Source organism: Phocoena sinus, chromosome 9 (assembly GCF_008692025.1).
Source record: "Phocoena sinus isolate mPhoSin1 chromosome 9, mPhoSin1.pri, whole genome shotgun sequence".
In the NCBI taxonomy this organism is placed as follows: domain Eukaryota; kingdom Metazoa; phylum Chordata; class Mammalia; order Artiodactyla; family Phocoenidae; genus Phocoena; species Phocoena sinus.
This window is the reverse complement of record NC_045771.1, coordinates 104,898,560-104,921,607: the sequence shown is the minus strand read 5'-3', so window position 1 is coordinate 104,921,607 and position 23,048 is coordinate 104,898,560. Positions and strand designations below refer to the sequence as shown.

The following is a 23,048-nucleotide window of genomic DNA, read 5'->3' as shown; positions in this document are numbered from 1 at the left end:
GCCTTGCCCCGGCTGCCTCCAAGCTCCAGGGAGGAGTTGGCTCAGGGCTGCAGAAGCAGCTGCTTCATTGCTCAAAAACACAAACCAGCTGTTGCTCTCACTCTAAAAAAGAGAAAGTCTCCTTACTTTATTTTTTTTAAGGCAAATTGTTCCATCACCGTGGTTAATTTTTTGCATTTTGATCTATTTTGGCAAGATTTCCTTTGCAAGTTAGGATATGTTCATCTATGTTTTCTGTTTCATTTCATCCTAACAGTGGTTGCGTGCATTCTACAAATGCTGATGATGTTGACGACCCCCGTGGAGACATCACGTCTCTCGCCAAGCCTCGCAGCTCTGAAATTCTTTATACGAGCTCAAGTTGGTGAGTTCCGCTTATGATTATTCCCCTCACTTTATTATTCAGGAGGAAACATGGTCATGGGCTTTGCAATGAATGGAGCAATTAAAAAACGGCCCTGGATAAACAACAAGGTCCTACTGTACAGCACAGGGAACTATATTCAATCTCCCAGGATAAACCATAATGGAAAAGAATCTGAAAAAGAATGTGTATGTGTATAACTGAGTCACTTTGCTGTACAGCAGAAATTAACACAACATTGTAAATCAACTCGACTTCAATAAATTAAAAAAAAACCAGCCTGGTGCTCCTCACAGCTTAAGAGGAAAGATACCTGAAAGATACCTGAAAGATACCTGAAAGAAAGGTACCTGAAAGGACCGTAGTTTCTCACAAAGGAGGTTATAGTTTTGAGCACTGACTAACCTGGGTGCCTACATACATATGCAATATATCTTTACACGCTATGTTTTATGAGTATATTATATATATATAATATGTACAAAAAGTATGTATATATTCACTTTCACCAGTGGAACTACTGAGCCTCAGAAATTACTTCCCTAGGATTCACCGGATACACTACAGGAAGCTGACATTCTGTGTCTTTTTTTTTTTTAATTTTTACTGGAGTATAATTGATTTGCAATGTTGTTAGTTTCAGGTGTACAGCAAAGTGAATCAGTTATACATGCACACATATCCACTCTTTTTTAGATTCTTTTCCCATATAGGTCATTACAGAGTATTGAGTAGAGTTCCCTGTGCTCTACAGCAGGTTCTTATTAGTTATCTACTTTATGTATAGTAGTGTGTATGCATCAATCCCAGTCTCCCAAGTTATCCCTCCCCCCCTTACCCCCTGGTAACCATAAGTTTGTTTTCTATGTCTGTGGGTCTATTTCTGTTTTGTAAATAAGTTAATGTCTACCCTTTTTTTGGATTCCACATATAAGTGATATCATATGGTATGTCTTTGTCTGACTTACTTCACTTAGTATGATAATATCTAGGTCCATCCATGTTGCTGAAAAGGGCATTATTTCATTCCTTTTTATGGTTGAGTAATATTCCGTGGTATATACGTACCACATCTTCTTCATTACGCCACTGAGCTGCTACACATCATGGCTGTTACCCCATCAGTTTCTGTGGTGACTGAAAACCTTGCAGGAGGTATCCTGCAAGCCTATAGTGTGAATCACGACAGTATGTTAAATGTTAGCTGCTTTCTATTTTTTTTAAACATCAGTTGTGTCCATGAGACAAAATAGCTAAATTTCACATTGGCTGTCCTTCAGACCTATTCTACACCCTATAATAATCTTGAATTTTCCTGTGTTATGTATTCTGACTCTAATTCTTTTGACTAGTTGGCCAAACTAAAATATGTTTCAAAACTAAATTTGGTTTTAAAATATATTTCTGTAACTTATTGCATTGAAGAATTAAATGAGTTGATCTATTTCAACCAAAAACAAAAAAGAAAGAAAAAAGAGGAGAGAATACATAAAATATTCCATGTACTGTGACAAAGACTTAGCCCTCACGTAGCTTGCAAACCTGCAGGGCCGGTGAGCTCTGCTCACCAACAATGATAATATAGAGCAGCGTGGAGTGAGTTTCCTGAGCAGTGAGCTTAGTGCTTTTGATCTCAGTTGTACAGAGAAGTCACTTTCACCCACGAGACTTGAAGGCTATGATGTTTTAGCTGAGTCCTGAGGAAGGGTTCGTTGGTTATGATTCTTCCATAATTTCTGCAAGGAAGTTATTGCTATTAAACGTGGCAATTCTAAAAAATTTTCAAGAAAGAATATGAGGATAAACCCAACTGAAAATATCCTACTGGCATAAAATTTTATTTCTCCTTTGAAATGTACATCTGAATTTTGGAATGTTTTATGAAACATTCTTGCTAAAGAATGAAATGTATTCTTCTGGGTCATTCTTCAAGGATAGTAAAGAGCAGTCTGGCAGCATTTTAAAAATTTGATGTAGAACATACCATTTAACTTAAGTAAATTTGGGAGCATGCCATTCCACCTCATCTTGCTGTTAATTAGTGTTTTTAAGGAAAGGAAATTGAATGGATTATGTGAAAGAATTGGACATTAACTGTACTTCCCCAAATTGGCCACTAGAGGGCCTCCGAGGTTGCAAAGTTTCTTTGGATGAGGTTTCATTTTTTAACAGAATCTTAACCTTTTAACACAAAGAAAGGTTTTCCATTTTTATTATGAAGTATTGATACAAAATGTATAGTGTCATATGTAACATATAAAGCAAAATAACAAGGAAATGCCTGTGCATCCCGGGCCTAGCTAAGGACATAGTACTGTATCTTTTAAGCCACCTGTATATTCCTCCCAACCTCATCTCCTTGGTCTCCTTCCCCAACCCAGAAGTCATCACATCAGACTTTGTGCTTATCCTTTGCTTCCTTTGCTTGATAGTTTGGCTACATATACTTGAATCTCTAAACAAAATGTTATGTCCTTTCCACAGTACCACACTGAGCAAAGTATAGAAGAATGCATACAACATGACATCGTTTGCATAAGGTCCAAAACCCAGAAACACATCAACTTACTTTGTGCCCAGTAGAGTACCATCCTATTCAAAAGCAAATATGACTCTTCCTTTGTTTCCTCATCTTAAACTTTCTTAAAGGGAAATACGTTTATGAGATCATCTTTAAGGTTCTCATAACCCGTGACAATTAGGACAGGAGCTGTACTTGCCCCGACTCCTTCAGTGGAAGCCGCATTGCAGACAGAGTCAAGGCTACTGCCTCTTGGGTTCAGGTGGTTGGAATCACCAATTTCCCCAAAGGGTAAATGTTTTCAAATTTTCCTCATTCGTTTATTTTGTATTCTGGCCACCATCTCATTCGACATGCCCAATGTATTGGTGGTGATTATACTAATAGTTATTTTTTGGGTTTTTTTTTTTTGCGGTACACGGGCCTCTCACTGTTGTGGCCTCTCCTGTTGCGGAGCACAGGCTCTGGATGCACAGGCCCAGAGGCCATGGTTCACGGGCCCAGCCGCTTCGCAGCATGTGGGATCTTCCCGGACCAGGGCACGAACCCGTGTCCCCTGCATCGGCAGGCGGACTCTCAACCACTGCGCCACCAGGGAAGCCCTATACTAATAGTTTTAAAAATAACTTTTAAAGTTGTAGAACTGAATCTGATCATTATAGAAAAAAGTACAGGAAAAATTAATAACAATAAAAACATAACTTTTACGCAGAAACATAGGCATTATTAATATTTTGACATATTTCCATCTGTCATCCTGAATCTCGTATTTGTATATTTATATAGCTATGATCATACTACATATATAATTTTTACTACCTTAACATTGCAACATCATCATGGGTACATGTTATTATGAACTCATCATGATTTTTTATTGGTGTAGCTGTACTGTCATTGACTAGTTCACTTAGGTTACATACGTAAATTCTTTCCATCTTTTGCTACGATAAATAATGCTGTCAAACACTCTTTAAGTGAATCTTCTTCTAATTTGGAGTTATCTATTTAAGGGAGACTCCTTGAAATGGATTATGAGGTCAAAATATATAAACATTTTTAAGCATGTTACAAAATCCTTTCCTGGAAGTATTATAAAAATTTACAGTAGAACCAGAGTTTATGTGCAATGTGTATGCACGCACACCTTCAATGCTAGCCTTAAAGCTCACCAAATAGCATATTCTTTTCCTTCCAAATGTGTTTATTATAAAAACAATTCAAATATGTTTGGCAAAAGTGGAATACCTCTTTCGTTTTCAGGGCCAGTGTTGAAAAGTGATACATGTTTTAGACTTTACCGCCAAACGTGCATGAATTTCTGCCTGTAGGTAGCTGCATGCCGCTGTATGTGCACGCGAGTGTGGGGCGGTGTTGGGTTGACAGGTGCAATGGACGTTTTCCCAGGCTCTATGCAGGGCTTTGAAAATCTTTTTTAATGGCTGCGTGATATTCCACTACAAGCTGTATCATAGTTTACGTAGGCCAAGTAGTTCCTAAAATCTTTCCTATTGTTAAAAAAATACAGCAGTAGACATCCTCCACATATATCTTTGCACAGTTTTATGCATCCATTTCTATAGAACAAATCCTTAAGAGCAGAATTGTTGCATGAGTTTTCTCATTAAAATTAATAAAATATTTTCTGATTTGGTAGTGATGGGCCAGTTATTAAAAGATATTTAGTTAAGGAACTCAAGACATTAATTCAGTTTCCACTGAGGTTCCTAACTTCTAACTTGGGCCTAGTTTAGGAACTAGAATCCACGATATCCATTGGCTTCAACAGTTCTTGAAGCTCAGGCACTGAGTAGAAATTACACACACACACAAAAAAGGTAAAAAGTCAATCCTCACTCATAATCTGTGTCAAGCAAACAAGGTGAGACTAACGTAGGGAGCCCCCCCATTTTTTTCCCAATCTGTTTTTTCAGGCTACTCTTAAATACTAGAGCCATATTCTTTGCAAGAGCTTATTATAAAATGAGATGGAAGAGAAGTTTGTTTTCAGTTAGTAATTATTTTGTGGCCCACATTGTTTGGAAATGCCTAGCATTCAGGACTCATCAGTGCGAAGTGTCTGACTATAGAATGATGTGTAACAGCACATCTGTGCAGACTCGGGATCCAAAAGCATGGAACCTTGCCCTTTCCTAAGAAAACGGAGAGTGTTTTTCTTTTGCCGTGGACCACGTGGGCTCTCACGTATGTGCATCTCAGCTGGTCCAGCCCCTCCCTTTACCAACGAGGAGGACGCTGGGGCTCGAGCAGGAGAGAGGCACGTCCAGGTGACAGAGCAGAGGCTGCGCCCTCCGACCCCATACCCGGTGCTTTCCAGACGCTGTTTGCCGTTTGGTTTCCCAAACCAGCCTGACGCCTCCACCGTTCTGTCTTCCACTAAATCATAATCTTTTATTTCAGGACTTCACCCAGTTTCGTATTCACTGTGCCTTTACCTCTGCTGTCTCTCTGATGAAGCATTTGCAAATCATGAGTAGTTGTCCAAAGTGACCTCCAGGCACCCCTGGGCCAAGGCCTGAGATGGAAGAAGGGGCCGCCCTGCCCGTCCCTGGGTGCGCTGCACCTTTAACAAAATCTGACCACAAGGCAGGTTCAAGACGGGCTATGAATAGCAGTTCCTTACACTAGCCCACACTTCTGCCTTTTCTGAGAACTTTCACATCGACTCTCTCATTTGTTTTTCAAAGCAGTGTGATGAAGCCAGAGGTGCGGGAATAAGTTCTCTCCCCACTTTACAGATGGGGAGGTTGAAGCAGAGTAAATTATGTAAGAGCCCCAGGTACTCATTCCATGAGCGGTTAAGGAGAACAGCCCCTCAGTCCCCAGGGCAGCCTCTGGCCAGTGAGCGCTTCCTGGGCGTCAGCCCTGCTCTGATGGGGCTGTCGGCTCCTTTCTGTGTCCCCTCCCGGATGCCAGAGGGGAAGGTTCCCTGAGAACAGAGGGAGAAGAACATCCTCTAGAGTGTGGTGACGGTAGGAGTGACACTAATTCCTGAGCAGGTCCTGGGGATCTTACCACATCTTACCTCATTCAGGGAGGCACAGCCCAGCGGCCAGCATGACTCTGGTCTTATCTAGATTTCTCACAGAACGGTCAGCAAAACCAGTCACAGTTCCCAGACCCTCCTTCCCCTCAGCCTTCCCAGGCCTGCCAGCTTCTCTGTCCACACGTGCACTAGGCCAGCACTTGGCCCAGCTAACCCGGCCCCCTGCCCCTGCAAGGGAGCTGCACATCCCCCCACCCCTGACTTAGGCAGAGGTGGCTCAGAAAGCTCCCATCCCGTGTCCAGGATCACAGGGCTGGCGGGGGCAGCCCTGAAGGCCGATGCCAGCCCTGGGACAGTCTGAGCCCGCGCCTCCCTCTGTGTCCCTCTCCCACCCTCCGGCTCTTCCTGTGCCTCAGCGATCTTTGCCCCACCTGGATTCTGTAAACCTCTAGTCGTGCATTTAACAACTTTACTGCTTAGCGTGAAAGCTGTCAGGCGTCAGGCCTGTTTGAGTTCTTCTCGATCTGTACTTGACACAGAATAGCTCTCAATGAACGAGGGCCCAAGTGGCTTGAACGTGCACTACGCCCACGCCCTGAACGACGCCGACCACCCTGACCCAGCACAGCTCTCCCGGCGCGACTGGCAGTCTGGGTGTCAGGGCCTTCTGGGTCGGGTCAGTCCCGCCACCTGCCAGCTCGGTTGTCTCTGGGCACATGACTTGGACTTCTTCTGAGGCCCCAGTGCCTGCATCTATGAAATGGGCATGATACCAGGACCAGCGACCCAGAGTGTTGGGAGATTAAACCAGTCAACTCACGTTAAGTGTCATGAAGGGCGCACACTCAGTGAGGATTCGTCAGGCCTGTGGTACAGGGAGAGAACGTGTGCACACTGGAATTCTAATCCATGTATGCATGACCTATAGTCTACATATAACATGGTTTTCTCCATGTTTTCCTTATGTTCTATTTAGCTTTTCATTACACACCATCTGGCTCCCTCGTTCTAACTGATTTACCGAAGTTCCTTATATTTCTCAAGTTATTTAATTTCTATTTTATTATGCTTTGCTGAGCAAAACCAATTAGCTGTAAACTTAGGCAAAAATTTATTCAAACTTACCCATTAGTGAACCAACTCTAGGCTTATTGTGGGAACTGGGCACCAAAGAAGGTGCCCAAAACACTATGGAGCAAAGGCAAACATGAAGACTTCGCTTATCTTTAAATGGTTTCCTGTTTCTCTCGCTTTCCTTAAATGGGGGAGTGGGTTTGAACGTACAACTGCTCTGGAAATTCTCTTAGAGCCTGTACATTTCCGTGTCTCTAATATCTTTGTTTCTTCCATCTGAAAAACCGTGTCACCCATCAGCCGCAGGTCTGCAGTGTCCCCCAGAGACTGTTCTCCTCTTGATATAAGGTCAACATGTTGCACTGAAGACGGAAAAAAGTCCCCCTGTGATGTCCCTGCCAAAGGGTTAAATGGAATAGCTTTTAGAAGCAGCGTGGGTGAGGACTTTCGTTTTCAAATATGTGACAGTTTATTATGCAACCGAATTCATTTCTCAGGCCTAAGCAGCTTATCTTTAATTCAGTCCATTCGTGCATGGGTGTTATTTTTAGATATGACGTAATATAATATCATTATTATAACGTAATGTATAATACCGTTTAACATCAATAACCTGTATGCCACAAGGCACATACAGTGGGGTGATGTTTCATATCAAGCCCTTCTTGTGATTGACACGTCACTTGCTTCCACCTTTGACTTCTTAACTGCTCTGATGGAAGGTTATGACTTCAGAGACATTTTCATCCTGCAGGTGTTTTAAGGGCAGTGGAAAAAACCTCTCACGCAGAGGAAGGGGATTTCCTTTGTAACATGCATGGAAGCTTTAATGAATGTTTGGGGAGAGACACAACACATGAATGATTTTGCCCCATTTTTTGTTACCTCTGTGACATACAGCTGCAATTCTTTAAGAAAATTCCAGGAAACCCTGAAGGGCCCTGCCTAGAATTGGACAGCAGTGGTTTACTCACCCAGGTCCCTGCAACAAGCCCGAAACAGAGACTTCCAAACCTGGCTGCCCACGGGAGTTATCTGGAGAGATTAAAAACCCCAATTCCCGGGTTACACGGCTTGCCAATTAAATCCGAATGTCTGGGGGTAGGAGTAAGGCATCAGTACCTTTTAAAAATCCCCGTGAGTCGTCAGGACGCAGCAGCGTTTGGAAACCACTGTCTGTCTTCACCTCTCTCGGGCTGCCTGTCCTGGATGAACTGCATTCCTCGCCTGCCAGGCTCCTATTTTGTACAGTTCTTATTTCTTTAAAATCTTACATGCTCGATTAATTGAGCACCTACTAAGTGCTAAAGACTTGCCAGTTGCTTTCACCTTCACTGAATCCCTTTGACCCCCAGGGCGCTGGGAGGCCACGTGCACCCTCGGGCTGCAGCTGGCAGAGACAAGGGCAGGGCAGGCCTGGCTCCCTGATTTTCCTGGCCTCACAAGATCCACTAACTTGCACAGCTTACTCTTCTGTTGCCCTTGATGTGCTTGCCCTTCACTTTGTCTGCATCGGGGTCCCCTGCTTTATTGCCTGCAAGCCAGCAAGTCGTAGGCTGATGCGCTTGGAAGAGACACAGGATTTTACTGGGGCAATTCCTACCTGATACGTCATTTCCCGTAATGTGCTGATGCCAGGGGCACATCATCAGTGCCCAGAAGGACGCCAGAGGACCTGCCTGCCCACAGACACAAGTAGAATCTGGCCTCCCTCCTGCTCATGCCCTTGAGCTTGGTACTGTCGCCCCTCTCGTAGCTGAGGCCCAGATTTGAGACCCTGCCCCTGAGCCCACCCCGTTCATTGCCCCGCCCTCCACTGTCTTCCTGTCCCTGACTCTGTACGCAGCACCCTCCCTTAAGCTCCGTATTTCGAAAATTCCTCCTGCGGTCAGTGCTGCTTGGAGGTTTCCTTGGCTTATTGGATGTGTGGAAAGCATGGGACGAAACCAGGAGACCCTCAGAGGAGCCGTCCCTCTGCCTTCCATGGGGGCTCGGTCCTTGCTGCTGTTTGCCTTGCGTCTGGGCCTCCATCGAGGATAAGGACCCTCGCCAGAGGAATGTCACGCTCCCGAGGAGGGGCCCTGGAGTGGCCGGGGCAAGCTGAGCCCTGGCCATGGCAGCAAGAGGACCCTGAGAGCTGAACTTCACAGAGATGGGTGTTATTGGAGGGAGCCTTGTGATTTGCAGAGAGCGTGTGCTTGCTCTTTGAAAATAGTCTCAACCTCACATGTTTCCTCGCACTTGAGGGTGAGGTTGCATGTCTTAAGCGGCACTGGGACTGGGCCCACCTCTTCCTCAGGAAATAATCCATGGAAAGGGTTTTATATGCTGTAAAAATGGCAAAAACAATACTTATTATTCACACTTCTCTGAATTACCCACTAAAATATTTCTTTTGGATGTTTGCTCGCCGTTCTAGAGAGGGATTTTTTTTTTTTTTTTTTTTTTTTTTTTTTTTTTTTTTATGCGTTACGCGGGCCTCTCACTGTTGTGGCCTCTCCCGTTGCGGAGGACAGGCTCCGGACGCGCAGGCTCAGCGGCCATGGCTCACGGGCCCAGCCGCTCCGCGGCATGTGGGATCCTCCCAGACCGGGGCACGAACCCGCGTCCCCTGCATCGGCAGGCGGACTCTCAACCACTGCGCCACCAGGGAAGCCCCTAGAGAGGGATTTTATACCCACACTGAAAAACCCTGCCAGACCTTCTTGTGTTTTTCTTTTACTCTCTCTCTCTCTGGAGGGGAAAAGGACCAGGGAAGCAGAGGAGTAAGTGGAATTGAGTTAAATTTGTGCAATTTCAGGAAATTATATGAAATCAGTACTTTAACGGTGGCAAGACATAAATATTATTTAAAAATCACAGCTGTGGGCTTCCCTGGTGGCACAGTGGTTGAGAGTCCGCCTGCTGATGCAGGGGACGCGGGTTCATGTCCTGGTCCGGGAAGATCCCACATGCCGCGGAGTGGCTGGGCCCGTGAGCCATGGCCGCTGAGCCTGCGCGTCCAGAGCCTGTGCTCCGCAACGGGAGAGGCCACAGCCGTGAGAGGCCCGTGTATCAAAAAAAAAAAAAAATCACAGTTGTGACTGATATTGGAATTGGTGTCACAGAGCTCCGTGTGGGACCCAGGTCCACTCTTTGGTAAGGAAAACCTGTCCTCCTTCATTAGAAAACAGAGCTCACACACCAGTCAGAATGGCCATCATCAAAAAATCTAGAAACAATAAATGCTGGAGAGGTTGTGGAGAAAAGGGGACACTCTTGCACTGCTGGTGGGAATGTGAATTGGTTCAGCCACTATGGAGAACAGTATGGAGGTTCCTTAAAAAACTACAAATAGAATTACCATATGACCCAGCAATCCCACTACTGGGCATATACCCTGAGAAAACCAAAATTCAAAAAGAGTCATGTACCAAAATGTTCATTGCAGCTCTATTTACAATAGCCCGGAGATGGAAAGAACCTAAGCGCCCATCATCGGACGAATGGATAAAGAAGATGTGGCACATATACACAATGGAATATTACTCAGCCTTAAAAAGAAATGAAATTGAGCTATTTGTAATGAGATGGATAGACCTAGAGTCTGTCATACAGAGTGAAGTAAGTCAGAAAGAAAAAGACAAATACCGTATGCTAACACATATATATGGAATTTAAGGGAAAAAAATGTCATGAAGAACCTAGGGATAAGACAGGAATAGAGGCGCAGACCTACTGGAGAACGGACTTGAGGATATGGGGAGGGGGAAGGGTGAGTTTTGACAGGGCGAGAGAGAGTCATGGACATATACACACTAACAAACGTAGTAAGGTAGATAGCTAGGGGGAAGCAGCCGCAAGGCACAGGGATATTAGCTCGGGGCTTTGGGACAGCCTGGAGGGGTGGGATGGGGAGAGTGGGAGGGAGGGAGACGCAAGAGGGAAGACACATGGGAGCATACGTATATGTATAGCTGATTCACTTTGTTATAAAGCAGAAACTAACACACCATTGTAAAGCAATTATACCCCAATAAAGATGTTAAAAAAAAAAAAAAAAGAAAGAAAACAGAGCTCAACTGTGAATCATGTATGTAAAACACATGCAAATTGAAACAGTAGAAAAACATGGGCCTGAAGTAAGTTTCTTTAGTCCTAGAGCAGGGCTGTCATCTGCACATCTCTGGCCCCTGCCCACACGCTTTCCTGTCTGGCAGCCAGATTTCCAGACCTGACGTGGGACAAAACCTTTAGACTGCGTCCTCCTTTGTGTTTTCATAGTTGGGTGCTGGTGACCGTGACTATTTCACAGATTGTTATTTTCCTTTCCTTTCTTGCCCTCTTTCCTTTAGCTCTGCAAATATTCCAGGATACACTGGTAAGGTTCATTTCACAGCCACCCATCCAGCAAATTCTCATCATCCATCAACGACCCCCTCGCCCGATTCAGGAGTGCACCAGTAAGTATGAGTCCTATTACTCAGTGCGCTCAGATACGTGGTGGGGAGGTGTCCTAATGATGATTAGCCCATTAAGGAGCCATTCAGTACTAAGAGTAAATTTACGTTGTTTAAAAAATAGGGTGTCGAGTCCCAAAAGACAGAAGAGTCCATTCCCCACTGTTGCTGCTCAAAGGAGCATACTGAGATATTTCATGCATCTTAGGTGGATGGTATCTTTGCCTCTTGGGCTCAGCTCTGCATACACATCACCCTTCTGCATTGTCCCCAGAACACGCATGGAACACGCTGCACGGGACACGTCTTCACTTCTTGTGACTAGCCACCTTACTTTTCACGAAAGACAACATTCGGTTGGAAGCCATATATATTTTTAAACTCTGTTTTGCAAATTGAAAACAGGAGACATCTGATGGGGGTTTAGCGCAGACCCTGTGTGTTGAAGCTGCCAGTGAGAAGCAACGCATTATTGCTCATCACACCTCAAATTTGAAAGCATCTTATGGACGTCCTGGCCTTGCAAATAAGATAACACAGCTCTGAAGATGCAAATGCGGGGTCCAGAGGCTGGCCCCGTGCCAGTAAATACGCTCTCGTGGTGGGTCGGGGGGTGTGCATCTGGGGGGGGACCGATGCAGCCCCCCGCCTCCATTGGTGCCTTTTCTCCTTTTTGGTGGAGAATCCACTCATTCCTGAAACATTCTTTGAGCACCCACCCTGGGCCAGGCACTGCTGAAGGCTCTGTGCTCACCGGGTTGAGCGGGAAAGCTCCAGGCTCTCAGGAACCTACGTTCTGGCGTGAAAGACAGAAGCAAAGAGGCATACAAGTATCTGAAGACATGAATTAAAACGATTTTGGACAGAGACACATGCTGTGCAGAAGAAAAGGCAGGGTGACGTCGGAGAGGGAGCCTGGGCAGGGACCCAGGAAGCCAGGCGGTCAGGGGGGCTGGTGGGTGCTGACCTGCAGGCAGAGTCCGAGCTCCTGCCCTGAGGGGCTTCCTGATCATCCCGAGAGGCAGGATTTGGTGGGGCCTCGTGGACCTCGGCCCGTGGTTCATACATCAGTTCGCTAGTCATACACTCATGTGCGTGTGGTTCATTCAACAAATGTTGTGTCAACACATGTTTACAGTGCCAGGAATTCACAAGAGTTAGACCCAGTTTGCAAGGAGCTCCCAGTCTAGCGGTGGGCGAGGGATAAACAGTTACCCTGGAGGATGCCCAGTGTCTTCATAGTGACGGTCACTTAACAGCTGAGGGCTTCTGGGACGCTGCCCTGTAAGGACTGACTGGTCTCATCAACCCTGTGACCGTGTGAGGAAGGTCTCTTGTGTTCCCATTTGACAGGTAAGGAAACTGAGGCTCCAGGCCAGCAGGGCATCTGTGTGGGTGCAGCGAAGACTTCACAAAGGGAGGAGGTGGTCCACGCCGTGATTCTCGGGGCAGTGGGCTTCGTCTCACAGATACTCGAGGGCAGGCCTCTGCCTGCCCCGGGCAGCCCTCATCGTGCAGCCATGGGGTCTTAGGGAGGCAGCTCTCAGGTCACCGCCCGCCTCAGTGTGAACTGTGTGTAGAGAGCCGCGTGGTAAGGGCAGTGACCACAAGGCGACGGGGCGCATCGTCAACTGAGCTTAGCTCGGACAGTTTGCCAACTGGCCGGCATCTCTGGGCCACCCGGTGGGAAACATTTTCAAGAAGGTCATTGGCTTTCTAGGCTGGTGTTTTGCATTCAGTCCGTTTTCTCTCAAGACACATTGTCAAACATCACACAAATCCCAAAGGAAGGGCTGGTAGAAATTTAGACACAGTGTTTTACTTCCTCTGAAGGACCTAAAGAGGCAACGTGAAAATTAAATGCATCCTTATATCTGTCGTTTAGGCTTATTGCCCAGAAAAGCCAGGGTAACGCCCTGCATCTGGGCAATTCACGATCGAGGAGAGAGCAAACTCGAGGATGCTTTTTCTGGCAAATGCAGCCGGCTCTCACCCGTCGCCGTTTCTGTCCACAGCCCATCCTCTCACCCCAAATCTCTCAGACCTCGTCCCCGACAGCCTTGTGGTCTGGCGTGTTTCTGCAGCCACTTGAGCTAGCGGTCCAAAGTCCCTAATATATTTCAGAGGAATCTTTATTCCTATGTGGGAAACTAGCCTCCACCGTTACTACTCCTGTTCCTACTGTGGTCACTGTTGCTACTTGAGAAAAGAGCCTGAGTCTTTAGGCCGTTTGGGGTAACGGCCTAAGACTCAGGCTGGTTGCTGACCCCTGGCAGCCCCACACTCACCCCACACATACTGCACACACGGCTGTCACCTGCTGTCCCAGAGTGGGGCCCAAGGTCCCGTGGAGCAGTCTTCTCTGGGGCTCTCATTCTCAGGGTGCACACCGGCTCTGGAAACACGGACAGTGTCACCCACTGTGTGACACGAAATGACAGACTCGTGTTGGGCTGGGAGCCCGATCACCCCTGCGCCCCCCAAACAAGGGCTCCTGATGTGGCAGCGGGGCTCTGTGGTGAGAAGGCACAGGGGGGCGTGTAGATTTTTAACAGCACTCTGCTGACACAGGCCGGCGGCCTGCAGCAGGGTGGCCAGTGGTCTGCACCTGTCCTGGCCCCTGTGATCAGAAAAAGTCAGGTCTTTGAGGTTCTCCATGGTGAAGTAGTGCCTCTGCTTTTTTGTGACACTACACTTAATGTGTTTTTGTTGTTTTCTCTTCGCTAAAAGCTTCCAGCGGCCGTGAGAGTCTGAGTCTCTGTTGAGTATCATCACGAGCCCTTAGTAAGCTGACGGCCTCCAGGCGCTCTTTGTTTCTCCCACTGTTCCTGAGAAGCCGCCTGCCCAGGGCCTGCCCTGACGGCTTCCCCTCGCGGCTCTCCTTCCGTGGAAAGCTAGCTCCACCCCGTGGTGGCAGCAGCCCTCCACCTTCCCCATCAGAGGGCTGCCCTGCTGCTCCCCAGGCCCCCCGCCTACCTGCTCCGGTGGACCGCCACCCCCGTGTCCTCCCCCCACTTCAGAATCGCTACTCTCACCACTACTCCTGTTTCCTTTCCTCCCAGAAAGGCAAGCTCCCACTTGCCTCAAAGGTTCTTCCTTCCCTGTGAGTTCCAGCTCCCCTTCAGCCCTGTGCCCTCGCTGCTGGCTGGCCAGGCCCAGGGCCTCCCTACATCAGACCTTCGCCTCGAGCAGCCAGCCTGCCCTCCCTCGCAGCTCCACGCCGCCCCCAGCCCTCTCCCTCCTCCAGCTCATGGCTCTCCTCTTACAGTCACATGAAGAGCTCCCACAGGGCAAGAATGGCGCACTTGCGGTGGAGTTTGTGGCCGATGGGCCGCAGTGGTGGTTGAGTGGGGTTGAGTGGCTTAGGCCTTGAATGTCAATGCCAAGGGAGGGAGGGCCGTGCGGTCCCCATAACACATGCTGAGGGTGGTGTGCAGGACACCAGCAGTGCCCTAGGATGGGTACTGCTGAGAGGAGATGCAAAGGAGCAGGGAAGGGATGATGGGACAGGGGTTCAAGGCGGGGAGACGGGGGTGCAGGAGATGGGTCAGAGGGATGCTGTGAGTCTCCAGGTCTGAAGGTAGGGCGTCCACTCCTGTTTGCATCACAGCTCAGTGTTTCCTGTGCATCCCTCACACCAGAATTCAACCTTCACAGAAGGAGGAGTTCTCATTTCAACAGCCTTTTTTCACAACATCAGAAAAAACTATTGTCACTTCACGATAATCGCAGTGTAAAAACAGGGTGCTTGAGATTCATTTGCCGTGTCCTCTATAACTTCTGCCACATACGAGCATCGCGGTGTGTGTGTGTGTGATTCAAGTAGCAGCAGATTCATGGGAGACCCGCTACAGGCTGTGTGCAGTTGTTCAAGAGAGATGGCATGACCCAGGTCCATGCTGACGTGGACACCTCTGGACACAAAAGGTGTTCGGAAAGCATCATTTACATACACAGTATTCTACATTTTCACGGTTATTTCCTTTCTTTTAATTCTCACCAGAAACTTGGTAGGGCATCGTTTCCATTGGAGAGATGAGCAGACTAAGGTGTGGGTTGAGAGCATCGTGAGGGAGCCACCAGGTTACCCCACCTGCAGGGTGAGGCCAGTGCTCAGCCCTGCACATGGCCCGTCCCGCCTCTGCCCCTGTCTCCCTCTCCCCGTCCACGTGCTCCATGCCCTCCCACCTTCCTGTCTCCCTGAACTCCAACCTTTGCACCAGCTGGCCTTTACCGTGACCCTCCGGATTCCTCCCTGACATAGACACTGGGTGGATGTCCTTCCCCAACCCAGAAAGGTGACCTTGCCTCTGGGTGCCCTCACACCCTGAGCCCACCCCCACGGAGGCTTTGTGTGGTGGCCCTGGGTTATTCAGCTGCCTCTCTGCAGCCTCACCTGCTTTTGTCTGTATTTTCTGTATTCTTAGCATCTACTGTAATTCTAGGCACAAAGTAGGTTTTCAATCAATGAAACTGATGGCAATATAATGCATAGAATGCAATCAATGAACTGAATGCAAATAAATGAAATAAAGGAAACAATACACACAAGGACTAACAATTTTCTTTCTGTTCTGTGCTTCTCCTCTCTCTCTCCCTGCCCCCCCGCACCCCGACGTGTATATCATTTGTTGGAGGATAGATGAGGTTATATGCTTTTATTTTATGTGTCTTTTTTCCCCTCCATTCTCTTACAGCACCTTACGGAGAGAAATGGCAGTTGACCTCTTCCGTCACCAGGGGCCACTGTCTAGAATGGTCACAACTGTGAAACCCTACAACCCCTTCAATAAGAAGGAAAAGGAAACTGTAGGCTACTGAAAGGGACCTGCCCTGAGTGACACCTGAGTCTTGGGGAGGCACCATGCACAGTACAATGGGGAAATAAAAGAAATCAAATAAAGCATGTTCCCAGTGTGTCTGTACAGGTTGGACAAGGTTTGGTGGTGCCACCATTCCAGGATGGCAGCCAAGGTCTTCTGGAAGCCCCCAGCTGCAGAGGTGTTATTTTAGAATATTCCTCTTTAGAGTTGGAATGCCAGGCTACCTAGAGGTCTGGGGTTCATGTGGGGAATTCTAACTGTGAAGCCTAGATCACAGATTTTATGATCACAGATTACCCAGTCCAAGGCCCGTATGCTGTCGATGAGAAAACTGAATATGAAGAGAGAGAGGGGCATTCTTTTCACACAGAGTGTATCACATGGGGACAGCGCCTGTGATACAGAAGATAGAAGCCGGATTTTGCCTGGCTCCAGTGTTTCTCTTCCTGAGAGACAAGAGCACCCCAGGCTCCATGAGGGTCTGAGGCAGGAGTGCCCCCACATAACCACATTAGGGTCAGCGTGTGGCCTGGCTGGGCCGTGACCAAGTGGAGCTCCAGCTCCAGAACCTCTCAGGCATGGATGCAGGCTGTGTGGGATCCCTCTATCCTCCCACACGTGGTTATATTTGTATCCACACGTCTGTAGATCCCATTAGCTTGCATAAAACTTAGCACATTTTTTTCTTTCTTTTTTTGTGTTACATGGGCCTCTCACTGCTGTGGCCTCTCCCATTGTGGAGCACAGGCTCCAGACGTGTAGGCTCAGTGGCCATGGCTCACGGGCCCAGCCGCTCCATGGCATGTGGGATCTTCCTGGACCGAGGCACGAACCCGTGTCCCCTGCATCGGCAGGCGGGCTCTCAACCACTGCGCCACCAGGGAAGCCCAATCTTAGCACATTTGATCCACAGCCCCACAGCAGGCATTTTTCAAATCTCTTGCTATTTTATGAATAAGCAGACTGAGACTAGGAGAAGGGAAATACTGATCAAAGGTCACACGCTCATAACTAGCAGAAATAGAACAAGAACCCAGGCTTTCCAGATTTAGAACATTGGCCACTCCATTTCTCAGCACACCAAATAACCTTCCCTGAGTTATTAAAAAACAAACAGAGACAGAATGACCTCTCCTTCTCCCAAGAGATTCAGAATGAGCTAGGGATCCCACAGAACTCCAAACAGATGTGTGAATCATCTGGGGTAGTTTGGCCCTGCTTTCCCATCGGAAGGGCAGAATCACCTGTTTTGGCTTGGGAATCATCTGTTGCCTGAGCTGACACCTCTACAGACCTAGACGCTGACTGCAGACCCTCCCTGCACACTGCTTTTCTGCCAGGATGCACAGGACGGCAGGCGTCCACCCTCCATCCCTCCTGCGGAGCTGACTTGCCTTCACAGAAAAGGAATGGCTTCACCTGAACCCGATCGTGCTGTGTAATTATTTTCAGAAAGAGCAATTCTATCAAAAAATCGGACTACAACAAAAATCTTCATCTCTGCAAGATTCTCACCCAAACACAGATGGGAAGGATGAGCCCTGTCCAGGGGGTAGATGAATTCAGAGACCTGAGATCACATTTGCGATAAACATCCCCGGCAGGTCACTTTGTCAAGAGGAGTTGTTGCTCCAAATCCGAGCCACCTGTTTATCATTCTGGGCCTTTCTATGGCAGGGCACCAGCAGCACCCGATCCTAACACCCTGCAGCCTGTGATAACTGTTTCCATCCTCCACGGTGCAGATCCCTGGGCACCCATCAGAGCACCGAGCACCTCCAAAGCTGCTTCTAGAAGGATGCTGGCTTGGTCCGCAGCATCCCCGGACCACATCCAGAAAAGAGATGGCAGCTCTTCATTTTCACAACAACTGGCTCAGACTTTTCACCTGTGAAGCTCAAATGCAAACCCTGCTCACCACAGATCCAGAGTCCAAGGCCAACATAGCAACACCAGTGTCCGTGGCCCTTACCTCCAAGTGCAAGTTGTATGACTTGGGTTTCCATGGTCAGCAGTTCAACTGAAAACCATAAAAATCAAGGAAGATAGCTTCAGGGATTTGCATCTGCTCTCCAGGTTCTGAATTCTGGTCTTGGATTACTCTGACGCTTGCCCGCCGCTGCTGTCCCCAAGCCCAGTCCTCCCTACAGTGTTACTGCCTCAGCTTTCATTTACCACCAGGGATGACGCAGACACAGAGAACCTCTGCAGCTTTTGTAAAACATAGGTGGAAGAGAGTGCCGGAAATTATTAAAGAGTTCACTTGGAAGAGAAAATGCACACGAATGAGCTTATTCTAGCAAATAAATATATTGCAATGTAATATTGTAAAAACATTACACAAATGTAACACTATGAAAAATATGACAGTCACGGGAGAGCAGAAGAGAGAATCTAGAAATGGACAGATAAATAAATCATTTTAAACCCCTGAGCCCAGGACAGATTTTTTTCAATAGATGATATAGTGACAACTATTTGGAAACAAAACAGAAAGGAAGATCCAGGTCTCACCCATAGAACAAAAGAAAACTGCTCCTGGAATACAGCTTTAAATGGATAATTTACAGCCTTCGACAGGTGACCTCGAAATACAGGAGAACTGGTTTATAACATGTGGATAATGGGAAATTTTTTCCAAAGAGGCCGCTGAAGCCAGAAATCATGAAGAAAAAAATAAACTTTTAATATTAAAAAATACCGCCAAAAAATTTTAAGACAAACCTGTTGGGAAAATATGTCAGACAGAAGATTCATATCCTCATTCTAAAAACAGCCAATGATAAAAAAATATATATATATTATACCAATAGAAATAAGACAAGGGATATTAACAAATATATTCAAAGCAAGAAATATAAGTGGCCAATAAATAAATGTTGGGGTGTTAGAGAAATAACAGTAGTATTTCCCTTTTCACCCATGGTCGGCGCTCGTGGGAAGAGGTCCGTACCTTTACCTTCCACTAGTCGGTCTTGACATTGCTAACACCTTTCCAGAGGGCATTTGGCAAAATGTTTCAAGAGCTTTTCCAAGTGGCATAAGTTCAGACTTAGCAATTTCACTTTTAGGGTTTTGTCAAGCAAATAATTTCACCAGTGAGCAAATATGTTTTACAAAGGAGTTGAAGGTACAGCATTTCATGACTGAGAAATTAGAAACAACTCAATGCTCAACAAGAGAAAATTTAATAAGCTGCTGTCCATGAATATACCAAAATACAATACATGCATTAAAAGATGATGGGGCTCTCTATGTATTTATTATCACGGAAAGATATACATGCAATTATTGGTAAGTGCAAAAAGCAGAATTTACAACAGTATATTTAATTATCTTAATTTTATATATGAACATATAGAATAATGTGGGAAAATGTAAAAAAAAAGTTAATAGTTTTAATTCTGTATTTTATACTGCTACTAGAGTAGACATGTATTTCTTTAAAGTTGGAAAATTTGAAAAGTCATATAAAGACAATATCCTTAAAACTTCAAAGCCCCTTATAAAGGAAACTACCCCCCAAATGTCTTTTATGAATTGAGTACCAGGAAAACGTTTGTCCCTCTTGAAGAACTGGTGTCTGAGTGTGAGGATTATGTAAGCCATCCGCCTCAATCTTTTCTAAAATTTGATGATTTGTAATCTACACAGGAGTGAAATTACACTTCCTGTAAATGGAAAACGCTAAAATGGGAAGTGCTTCCATTTCCCCATGCCTGCCAGGAAGCTCAAAGGGTATTAAGTAAAGAAATGAGCTTAGAAACCCGAACAGACCTGAACCAGGCGCCCGGTTCAACAGGGGTGCTCCACAGGCCTCTGGAGGCCTCTGGCACATGCCCAAGTCGGGGACCACTGATTCTGCGGGGCAGTGTACCTGTTTTCCCCTCCTTTCACATGGTTTCAGATTTTTCTGTTTCTACTGTTAAGAGCCTTGGACTCTTAGGAGATGCCTTCACCCTTGAGGAAACTGATAAGATACAGATTACATTAAATTTTTAATGTTTCCCCGTTAGTGTTTCATGCAAAATAATGAAGCACTGGCTAAGGAAGGAAAAACCCAAGCCGGCACTGAGTGGTAAAAACTGTCCCCATTGCCTTTTGTTGGGAGCAATCTCCAGCCCTGCTGGTCCTGCCTGAATCAGGTTGGTGGCGGGAGAGGGTCAAATCACCCAGCAGCAGGAATAACCTGATGACCCAGGACTATTTTCTAATAAATGAGAACATTCTATGGTAGGCCCGTTTGCTCCCCTTAGCCTAGGGTAGACGTGATTGTTTTAATCTCCGGGAATCAAAGAGTTCTGCTTTGTGATCTATAAACTGCTAAAAATATAAAAGGCAAAGAAGAAAATGCAAAATAACTACAATTAACTGATGAGAAGGTAGGTTTCTCTGCAAAATACATTTTCAGGATTGATTTTTTTCAAACATCTGCTTTGAAGACAGAGTTTTCTGTCACTATTCTCATTTAAAGCCTGGGAGGCAAGGAGGCATTCTGGCTACAAGCGTGGGTTTCAGGATCAGCCTGAATGGGATCTAAATCCTGCCCTGTCCTGGTGAGCTGCTTCGCGGCTCTGAGCCGTACTTCGGAGAGGGAAAGAACATGATATATTTCCATATTCATAGGAATATAGAAATAGTGTTATGATTACAATCAGAAACATGGGTATGACAGTGGCCCCAACAGTACCGAGAGCCTCGTTCCCTGAGATAGCGTGGAAGGTGGCTACCCTTGACCGGTGCACATTCGTCATTCAGCAAATATCCCAAGAAGAAACAATGTGTGAGTTCAGGAGTTGCGGGTCCTCGTCCGGCATTCACGCTGGCGAACCAACAGGAGCCGTAGAAAATGTAAAAAACACGTTGATTGTGCCAAGGAGGCTACAGACAATAGCGATGTGCTCCTCTCAGCTCACACACGTACACAGATTATATGGGGATATATGTATATGTACAGCTGATTCACTTTGTTATAAAGCAGAAACTAACACACACAGTATAAAGCAATTATACTCCAATTAAGATGTTAAAAAAATAAAATAAAAGTAAATCCTTAGGGCTTCCCTGGTGGCGCAGTGGTTGAGAGTCCACCTGCTGATGCAGGGGACACGGGTTCGTGCCCCGATCCGGGAAGGTCCCACATGCTGCGAAGCGGCTGGGCCCGTGAACCATGGCCTCTGGGCCTGTGCATCCGGAGCCTGTGCTCCGCAACAGGAGAGGCCACAACAGTGAGAGGCCCGTGTACCACAGATAAATAAATAAATAAATGAATAAATCCTTAGTGTTGTAAATTGAGCCATCTTTCTTCAAAAAACTACGCTGCATTTTTCAAAGTAAAAATATTTCCTGTGTTAAGATAGGTGTACTTGTATATACGCATACACACAAATACACTTAATGGATCATCCAGTGGAACTAATTTTATATCTTTGCCATAAAAGACCTTGGTTTACCCAAATTAATGCTGTTCTGGAAAATGGGAATACATTATATTGGCTTTGGGGAAGGGTGGTAACAACTGCGAATCCGTAAGAGTACTGGGCATCCAGTAGGCGCACAATATCTTTTTTATAAACTTTTGTGAAAAGGCGATATCTGGACGCCCTGATCTTTGGTGTTTTTTCCTGACTTTGAGTCACAGTCGGTCCTTCTGTGTTCTATCCAAATGGTTCACACACTGCACTGTGGTTTTATTTGTTGTGCTGGTATTTTCTTATTATGGTTGGTTTTGACAATTGCTGTCATCAAGGCAGTTCCCATCTCACCCCCCACAATGTAGGTTCCTCACACCCCGGTGCAAAGTGACATGCAAGGCCACTCCCGCAGCATTCACGCTGATGGTGCACAGGAAGGGCACCACCCTCACAGGGCACCCGCCCAGCGTGGGTTTCAGGCAAACCTCACTGCTGCAAGCCTGGAAACTGTAATGCAAACAGCTTTACAGCCTTGCATTCCCACTTTGGAAATAAAGTGCTAACGTGTTGCACAAATCAGTTTTTCCAGCGCTGGCTGACCGCTTTTATGTGTCTTCTGTGGGCAGGGCCAGGAAGTAGCAGGCAGAGCAGACTTGGCAACGTGCCCTGGTTTGGGGTGGGGGGTGTTGGTGGGAAGGAGGGCAGGCAGGTGCGGGTCCCAGGGGGCTGTTGGGTGTTGGTGGGGAGACCCCTGGGGATCTGTGCAGAGGATAGGGCAAGTCGGGCCCACCCAGTGCCAAACACAGCCCTGGGCTCCCAGGCAGGATGTGAGTGTCAGGGCAGGTCTGGGGTGCGGCGGGGGGCAGGGTTGATGTGCACTATTGAAGCAGAGTCTAGAAGAAACCCACTCAGATAGCTGGATGGGGAGACCTGAACAGCAACCCCGTGGTCTAATATCGGTAGATCTGATATTTCAAACCCATCTCAGCAGCATTTCACGGTTTAGGGACACCCTCTCTATCCTCAACTAGTTTCCTAGGAGGACAAATGCAACAGCAAGTCTTCCCTGAGAGGGTCACTGAAAGTCACAGTGTTTTGAGCAGGGTGTCCTGGGGTGGGGGGAACCCTTACTGAGATGTCTGCAAGCCCACTGCAGACTCTAGTCCAACACGGAAACTAGACCAAGACCCCAAGGTCACCGTTATTTTGGACACTGCAGTGGAGGACCCTGGATTCTAGAGACATTGTGGCCGTTGGGTTCCCTCCACTCCTGTGACTTGGGTTCCACTTACAGGGATTCACGTCCCCCTCAGCTGAGCTCTGCTGGTGGCATGGACACAGTGGCTCAACCGCCTGGACCCACCAGTAAGGAGGTTCACGCAAACTAAATCCAGGTCTCAAGGGCA

At 46.8% G+C, this 23,048-nt stretch overlaps 1 protein-coding gene across 1 annotated transcript in view; it reads left to right on the top strand.

Moving 5' to 3' along the window:
- SPATA48 (spermatogenesis associated 48) overlaps positions 1–16,226 on the top strand; it is a 67,859-nt gene extending 51,633 nt beyond the window's left edge. The window contains exons 8-10 of the mRNA XM_032642590.1: positions 257–364; positions 11,301–11,408; positions 16,103–16,226. Coding sequence (XP_032498481.1) covers positions 257–364; positions 11,301–11,408; positions 16,103–16,226 — 340 coding nt within the window. The remainder of the gene's footprint in view (positions 1–256; positions 365–11,300; positions 11,409–16,102) is intronic.
- The last annotated feature ends 6,822 nt before the right edge of the window (positions 16,227–23,048 follow it).